The sequence below is a fragment of the Arvicola amphibius genome, chromosome X (genome assembly GCF_903992535.2).
Source record: "Arvicola amphibius chromosome X, mArvAmp1.2, whole genome shotgun sequence".
NCBI lineage: Eukaryota > Metazoa > Chordata > Mammalia > Rodentia > Cricetidae > Arvicola > Arvicola amphibius.
In genome coordinates this window covers 109,224,308-109,232,996 of record NC_052065.1, presented here as the reverse complement: position 1 = coordinate 109,232,996, position 8,689 = coordinate 109,224,308, and the positions used below count along the sequence as shown (strand labels likewise).

Here is an 8,689-nt window from a genome sequence, read left to right as displayed (position 1 = left end):
TTTGAACACAAAGTATCAACAGATACAAGAAAATTGAGATAACCCCCGGATTAAAGCTGGATATCAAGAACAGAAACAATAGAAAGCTTACAAACTCCTGAAAACTGAAAAGCTCGCTACTGATAGAAGAATGGATGAAGACAGAAATAATAAAACATTTTCTTTGTGTGTGTGTGTTCACTAGTGTGTACGGGTTTGTATATATTTATGAGAAAGCAAAGGTCAGCCTCTGGGGTAATTTCTCACAAGCCAGCTACCATTTATTTATCTATTTAGTCACTAAATTACTGTTTATTTAAGGCAGGGTCTCTCGTGTGTCTCTAGAGTTTTGAGTAAATTTCCTGCTTCTAAATCCACACACCTATTATTTTTTGATAAAGAGGCCAGAAATATAGTCTAGATAAAAGATAGCCTCTTCAACAAATGGTGTTGGTCAAATTGGATGTCTGCATGTAGGGAAATCAAGATAGGAAATCCCTGGTCCACAGCAGTTGTAGATGACTACTAGGTGCCTGCAGAAGTGAGGCACTTTGGGGGAACCTAGGGCCTACCTGGTGATGGGGGAGATGAAGGGCAGATCCAGCAAGGGAGGACTATCACTGAGGCTACTGCCACAGTGGATGCTGCCCTACTTGCCTGGCCTGGCTGCTTTGATATTTGATAACCAGGTTCCTCCCTGGTTACTGGATTCCATTTTACAGGGATTTGAATATTGCTAAGATATTAATAATACTGGAATATTATTTTATGCTGGTCTACTTTACTGGTGAGCTGGCTCTGGAGTTGGCTTATGGCTCTTGACCTAAGCATGCTTAAAAAACGAACAAACATTCCTCTTCCTCAGGTGTTAGGTGATTCACCTGATTTTATGACAGGGGAAAAAAGGCAAAGCAGAACAGTCAAGAAACTGAGCTATTGGCTTCATTTAACTCTCTTAAGATTCTACAACTGCAAGACATATATGTTACAATGAGACCCTGCCTACGTGCAGTAGAATACATTGTAATCTTGTGGTTTGACTCTATAAGCCTTGGATACTCTGTCCAGGAACTATATCTAGGGAGGGCTCTCAGTTGTAGTCCTCGGGTCATGAGCATACAGCACTAGTATTTATTTGATAAAGCCTCTTCTTATTAAAATTTATTCATGGTCACAGTGAATCTCTGAATGATCCCACACCCCCAATATTTTCTTCAATATTAACATGTTAGTTACCATTTTACTTATTATATTTTCTTTTATTATTACTCCTTAAAAGCCTGTATGCTTGTATACATTATACATATAATATATATGTAATTATTGATTCTTTGGGAATTTCACAACATGCATCCCAATTCTGTTCATTTCCCAGTCTCTCTATATCCTACCGTGTGGTGTCCTACCAGAAAATTAAAAAAATACCAAACCAACCAACAAACCAACCAACCAAACAAAAAAAACCCACTTCAGTCCTCTGTCTTTCCTACCACTCTAATTATTTTAGTGGCCTTGGGAGCCGAGGTGAGACATGCAGTGTACCTTTTTGTCCAGACCCACCAGAAAACGTTCATTGTGATGAGTCATTGGTCTGATTAAAGGTCTCTGGCATCTGACCCTTACTCAAACTCCTCTCCAATATCCCGCAGCTGCCCCAAGTCATGGAGATCCTGCAGAACCAGTCCCTTCATATGTGCCAGCAGATCCTAGATGGGCAGATGCTAGGGTGGGCAACTCAAAGCCCTGATTTTGCCCTGTGTGGTAGGTGTCCTGATCAGTCCTGGATCCTGGAGCCGCTCCCTCAGGTGATCAGTGGATCTTCTCTCCTACACCCATTCCATCAGGGTCAGCTGTTGCATGCCTGTGTTGAGGGGTGGGGCAATCTCTCCTGAGTTCAGGGACCAGCCCTCCATGCCTGGGCCACTGGGGCCAGCTCGCCTGTGAGTGTCAGGGTCAGCTCTCTTGCTACAGTGTCTAGCAAGGTTCAAAGACATCTTTGCCAGGGCTAGTGAAGGGCAGGGCTTGCTCAGCATGGCCCTTGGCTTTCATCACGCATGCCCTTCTACGATTACATAGACCACAGACATCAACACAGACCCCAGCTGCAGCAGGGCCACAGATCCAGACATGGCCTTCCTTCTGCATCATCTCTGGATCAGATGTCACCATGGCACCTGTGGCAGCTCAGGTCATCCAGATCAGTATGGCCCCAGCAGCAGCATGGCTCTCAGACCCCAACATGGTTTGAGGAAGCAAACCAGAACCTAGGCATCTGCATGACCCTAGGTGGCAACAGATGCCATGGGCATTGACTTAGACCCTGGCTGATATAGGACCATGGACCCAGAGATAGCCCTAGGCTGCAGCTTAGGCCTTGACATTACCAGAGCTCCAGGTGGTAGGTAGCACAGGTCACTCAGATCAGTCACTGGCAGCAGCTTCACGCTGGGAAACCAGCGTGGCCTCAGGTGGCACACCAGACCCCAGACAACTTCATGGACCTTGGTGGTAATGGGAGCCATGGACATCAACTCAGACCCTGCCTGCCATAGGGACATGGACACACACATGGCCCTCAGCAGCTACTTGGGCCTGTATGACACCAAGGCTCTGGGTGGCAGCACAGGTTACTCAGATCAGCATGGCTCTGGAAGCTTGCACACCAACAAGGTCCCAGATTGCAGTCTAGGCCCTGAGCATCCATGTGGCCTTTGGTGGCAACACAGGACGTGGACTTCAACACAGACCCTGGCTGCAGTTCTAACATGGACCCAGGATGGTCCTCGGCAGCAGCTGTACATGGACGCCACCAAGACCCAAGGTGGTAGCACAGGTACTCAGATTGGCATGCTTCCAGCAGCAGCATGACCCAGGAACACCAACACGGCCCCAGGTGGTAGCCCAGATGCCAGGCATATACATGGCCTTCAGTGGTAGCAGGAGCCATGGACATCAACACAGAGACCCTGGCCACTCTCTCAGACATGGCCTTTAGCAGCATCTCAGTCTGTGATGTCACAATGATACTGGTGACACCACATGCCACTAAGATCAGTAAGCACCCGAAGTGGCATGGTCCTCCAACAGGTGACAACCTAGACACAGGGCATCCTGTGGCCTTTGATGATGGCAAAACCCATGCATATCAACACAGACCCGGCCCGCAGTAGGACCATGGACACACAGATCCTTGGTAGCAGCCCGGCCGGGTCTGGGTACCACCAATGCCCTGGGTGGTTAGCAGGCCGCCCACAGCAAACTGCTCCTCACCACCTTTGCTCCTTCTGTTCTGCCTCGTTCTACAGCACATGAACTGTTCTGATTCATTCCCTCCAATGTCTCCACCACACATTTGCTCATCACAGTGACCCTCTCCTGCCCATGAATGTCTTCAGCTGGTCCAGGCCTGACTGTGGGCAGCTTCCACTCACCTGAGCTGTTTTCAAAGAGGGGCAGAAAGGGGAATGTATCCAGATGTGAGGGTAAGTGGGGAGGAATTGGGAGGGGTAGGGGGAAGGGAAACCATAATCAGGATATGAAAAAAAGTCTATTTTCATTAAAAGGAAAAAAAAGAATTGGTACAATCCCCCAAATAAAAGTTTTTTATCACCATCAATATTGTCTGTGCCACCTTCTCCTTAGATTTGTTTGCAAGATTACTTCTAAATCTCTTGCTCAAAGAATCAAGTGAGCCTGAATCAAGAAGGCTTATGTGACCCACTGTCTCCAAATCACCATATATTGGGGCTATCCATCTATGCAAGCAACACTCATGAATTAGAAATGCTACCCCATGAAACTAGACTTTGTCATTCTGTTTAAATGGAATTTTCTGAAAAGTGTACATCATATCCTACAAAATACCTGAAAGCATGTGGAGGTTATGCTTTTATTGTTAACAGGAGTATTCAATTTTAGTTAATCTTGGCAATGGGCACAAGAGTCAACAATTAGCCATTTAGCTCCTGAACGAAGGATGATGCCATTCTAGGAAGAATCTTCCTCTACATCCCTAAGTATAATGTCTTGAACAGGAGGTGTGCTTTCTATCAGTACCAGTGTTGCCTTCTTCCTCTCTTTGGCTCTTCGGTTGGCGAACCACACCTAAAATCAGAAGCAGAGAAGATTGTTTTAGCATTGGCTTCCACCCCTAGAGCCAAGAGAGAGAAGTCACTTAAGGCACCTAACATGGAACTTCCTACTCAGCTCACAAAAGAAAGCCCCGGCTGTGTGTCAACCTCTGCAAACAGGGCCATGATTTTGTCTTTTTCCCGCAGTATAAACACTTCAGTGGGGACTTCCACCCGTGGTAAATCTGACCAGCATATTCTTTCATGTTATACAAAGTTCTCCAGCATCAGGATGAAGAAAACTATCTCTGCTTCAGTGAGACTTCCAGAATCCTGCCCTGCAGAATATTAATCTTTGTGTTTTAAGCGTTGTTCTTCCATACCTATCAGTCCCTGCCTCATCTCAACCCTAACATAACTATTTGGCAATGTGTTTGGCTAGACACAATACAGAATTCTAGAAAAATTAACATTAAGGGATGCCACTATCTATTACCATTGTCCCAAGATATGATCACTTTTTTCTTTATGCTGTCTAGCACTTTTAACCCTGATATTCCAGCCACAAAATAGAAAGATGGGGACAATCAAAGAGTTAAAGGGGCAAGGAGTATTTCCATAGGAGGCTAAGTGTGTGGCCAGCTGAGGGTCAAAAATTGCATCACAATGAACAACATAAGCTATGTAGGTTGCCCACCTAGAGATGATGGCCCTTTGATGTAGAGATGTTTCAATTAAGGTTAAAATAGAGTTAAAGACAGCTCAGTTTTTCAAGTGCTGTCATCTCAGCACTTGGGGGGTGGAAGCCAATGAACCCTGAGTTCTAAGACAGCAAGGATTAGACAGAGAAACCCTGTGCCAAAAACCCAACATTCAAACAGGGAAAAAAAGGAACTGAAATCCATTCATTTAAAAGTGCCTAGGACAAGGCTAGCTAACACCTAAAGAAGGCTATAGATTGTCTGTCCAATTGCTTTGTTTGGATTCACTGACCTTCAGTTTTGATTCAGGCACTTTCAGAGCTCTTGCAAGTTCTTTCCTGTGTAAAGACAACCACGGATGTTTATCATGCAGTGTTTTACATGCAATACAATGTCATCCATGAATTCTATGCCTTTTAAAATATCACCATCCTCCCTCACCCTCGGCAATAACTTTCATTCTCAGAGGCAGTCTTACTTTTGAAATGAATTCATCTCCTGCAAACATTTCTAAGTGATAGAGACAAATAATTTTAACAAACTATCAAAAATTAAAAAAAAATGTCAAAGTCTATACTTAGCAAAGTATGCTAATTTAAAAACAACACTAGGGGAGAGGAAAGAGAAATCAAAAGGGGTTGATGACTAGGTACACAGTCCCTGAAAAGAAGAGGAGACTACTGGAGAGGAGGTCACCCAACAAAGTATAAGCCCAGCACTCGTGAACTTGATGCTAGTGAGTTGTTTGGGCCACTAAACTCTGGTCTCTATATTTCACAGAAATTAAAATGTGACTTGGAATGAGAGGTGTTGACCAAGGACACTTGCTTCACGCCCGCACTACATGTTGGTACTGAGCTCGGCCCCCACATGGGACACCCTCCCGGACCCACCACCAAAGGAGAAGACCCCTGTGACTTGGAGAGGGCGACAGAGAATACAGGGCCTTGAAGAACGAAAGGACACCTCAATCAACATGAGCCATAGGCCAGGGAGGTTGGGAAGCTCTTGGTCCGAGCCACATACCTGGCAGCCAAATCTAGGTACTGGGATTTTTTAAAGACGCATTCCATTTTCCTGATCTGGTGAGGTGAGAAACGGAAGAGGTTTTGACAACCCAGGTGCCTCTGAGGAATCCTTGCCACACCAGCCACTGAGGTGTTCAGTTCTTCCGGGTCAAGCTCCAAAGAAGAATCCGGGTGGCTACTGCTTTCTCTCACGTTGGCATCACTTTCCTCAGAGACACTCTCGCTATCCTGGCCCTGGCTGCTCTCATAGATTTTGAAATTTAGGCGGCCTATGAAGCCTCCACTATGGCCACCATCTGCCTCCATGGCCGCGGCTGAGGTGGAGGGCACAACTCCGTTCTCATTAACTATTTCCTCCTTGTAATCTTGCTCATAATAAAGCTTCTGGTCCATGACTAATACTGTGGACAACAAACAGAACTAGGATCCTGGGAATGACTGGCCTCGAGGTCTAGAATCTCGGCACTGCTACCTACAAAACAATGAGAGGACGGGAGCAAAGGGTGACGTCAATGCGTCAATGCGCAGGTCCGCGCATGCTCCCCAGTTCTCCGGGGGCCTCACGATTGATGTCCAGGCGCTTGCTTGCAGGAAGGAGCTGAGGACTTCCGTGCCTGCCACTCACTGCTGTCCTGCCTTACTGCGCTGGCCCTTCTGCCCACTTGCTGAGGTAGGTGCTGTCTGTTTTAGCTCACAAAGGGTGGGTGTGGCCCAAACGAGGAGGACATGAAGGAGACTGAAGGGGGTGTGAAAAGGTAGCATGGAGTTAAATCTTGCTCCTAAGGCATGCTTCCAGAATGAGCTTTAATGCATGTCCGCATGCTGCCCGTTCCTTCTAGGTTGTAGGGAAGAGATGACAGGTGAATTGTGTGGAAGTACAAGATAAGTTGAAATGCAGCATGGGAGGAAGGCACACACTTGACTCCAGGATCCCCGAATGAACATGTAAAAATTTCTGTGACCCTCACCTGCCACCCAGCACTAGCGGCTCAGAGAACGAGTTTAGAACTAAGTGGACATGGTCAGCTTTAGTGGCTGCTGGTTCAGGAGTGCCGGTTAGCACACTGGATGCTATCCAGCCATTGCTTTTCAAGTACAGCAACAAGATTTTAGGACTGGGTTTGAATAGAATTCTAGCTAATGACACTGTTGAAAAGCAAACAAATGATATGCTCCCCCCAAAGAAAAATGATCTGCTTATTAAGAAGTAATTACATCGCCAGGCAATAGTGAGACACACCTTTAATCCCAGGACTCAGGAGGCTGAGGCAGATATATCTCTGAGTTCTGAGTTCTGTGCCGGCCTGGGCTTCAAGAGCTAGTTCCAGGACAGGCGCAAAAGCTACAGAGAAACCCTGTCTCAAAAAAAAAAAAAAAAAAAAAGAAAAGAAAAAGAAAAAGAAAAGAGAAAGAAAAAAGAGCTAGTTTCAGGACATCTAGGATTCTTACACAGAGAAATCATGTCTTGAAAAGCCAAAATAATAATAATTATAATAATTACCTCAGATATTTTATAATTTCTGTTAAATTTCACGTGTAATATTTGCATCAGCTCTTATCACTGAGGGTGTTGATGTGGTCAGTCCCTTACTCCTGTTGGACTCAAGGTAAATACATAAATATTCAGGCAATATTTAGAACAATATTTGGCCTATGACAAGCATGTAACACATTTTCAACAAAAGAATAGGTGTCTTAGTTATTCAAGGCTGGAAGTCGGGGAGGTTCAGTACCCCTCTTCCTGACAGATTCCCTAGGGTTTTCCCTGCTTTTGGAATTTTTGGGATCAGTAGTCATATATGTTTATACTACACACACAATATAGATATAAAATGAATTGCTAAATCTGTTTACAGTTATTGAATAGGGAATCATTTGATTTTTTTTCTTCCTCTTTTTAAATTAACTTTTCCCTTTATTTTACATACTGATCACAGTTTTTTCTCCTTCCTCTCCTCTCATCCTGTCCCCCTCCCCAACTCCAATATATCCCCCTTCCCTTCTACCCACTGCTCCTTGGTCTCCATCCAGAAAGGGGGAGGCCTCCCATGGACTTGAACATAGCAGGGCACATGAAGTCGAGGGAGGACCAAGCTCTTCCTACTGTATAAAGGCTGGGTAAGGTAATCCAGCATGGGGAATAGGTTCTAAAATGTCAGCTAAGCACCAGGGACAAGTGCTGATCTCATAGCTAGGAACCTTACAAACAGAGCAAGCTACACAACTGTAACACACATGCAGAGGGCCTAGGTCGGGTCCATGCAAGCTTCCTAATTGTTGGTCCAGAGCCCATGTGGTCCCATGAGCTTAGATCAGCTGTGCCTGTCATGACCTTGACCCCCTAACTCCTACAATGCCTTCTCCCTTCCTCAGGAGGACTCCCAGAGCTCAGCCCAGTGCTTGGCTGCAGATGTCTTGGATTCATTTGATTTTAGTTTCTCTTGGGAATCTCTGTGAATCATGAGATTTTTAAAAGAGTTTTTTTGAGTAGTGCAAAGATGGAAGTCTTTAAATCGCTTACATAAAAGTTTTGCTAAATATACACAATGGGGGACTGGATAGATAGATGGTTCAGTGATCAATTGCCCTTGCTGTTCTAGCAGAGGACCAGAGTTCGGCTCCCAGAGCCCACATAAGCTCGCTGACAACCACCTATAACTCCAGCTCTATGGTATCCAGTGTCCTCGCCTGGACACTGAAGACACCCACACACTTGTACAAATACTTAAACGTGAACACACACATACACATAAATAAAACTAAAATAAATGTCAAAAATGAACTGAATCTTTAATCCTGAGCTGCAAAACTTTCAAGAACAGGGAAAACCCTAGGGAATCTGTCAGGAAGAGGGGTAGTGACCCTTCCCATTTCCCACGGTGGTTAACTCAGACACTGATTATTTTCCTGA

The 8,689-nt window shown here is 45.2% G+C and overlaps 1 protein-coding gene across 1 annotated transcript; it reads right to left on the bottom strand.

Annotated features, from left to right (window-relative positions):
• Window positions 1–3,966: 3,966 nt before the first annotated feature.
• Window positions 3,967–6,171, bottom strand: LOC119804421 (homeobox protein Rhox13-like). Its single transcript, XM_038315839.1, has 3 exons — window positions 5,777–6,171; window positions 5,043–5,088; window positions 3,967–4,083 (listed from the first exon to the last, which is right to left on the bottom strand). Exons 1-3 carry the CDS (start codon window positions 6,169–6,171, stop codon window positions 3,967–3,969), a joined length of 558 nt encoding a protein of 185 aa, XP_038171767.1.
• Window positions 6,172–8,689: the final 2,518 nt, after the last annotated feature.

Bases quoted from the DNA above. Each gene is read 5' to 3' on its own strand.
- LOC119804421 (XM_038315839.1), bottom strand. From the start codon at position 6,171: ATGGACCAGAAGCTTTATTATGAGCAAGATTACAAGGAGGAAATAGTT. The intron at 5,089-5,776 runs GTATGTGGCTCG...GTCTTTACACAG, and splicing joins TACCTAGATTTGGCTGCCAG to GAAAGAACTTGCAAGAGCTC. The intron at 4,084-5,042 runs GTCAGTGAATCC...TTCTGATTTTAG, and splicing joins TGCCTGAATCAAAACTGAAG to GTGTGGTTCGCCAACCGAAG.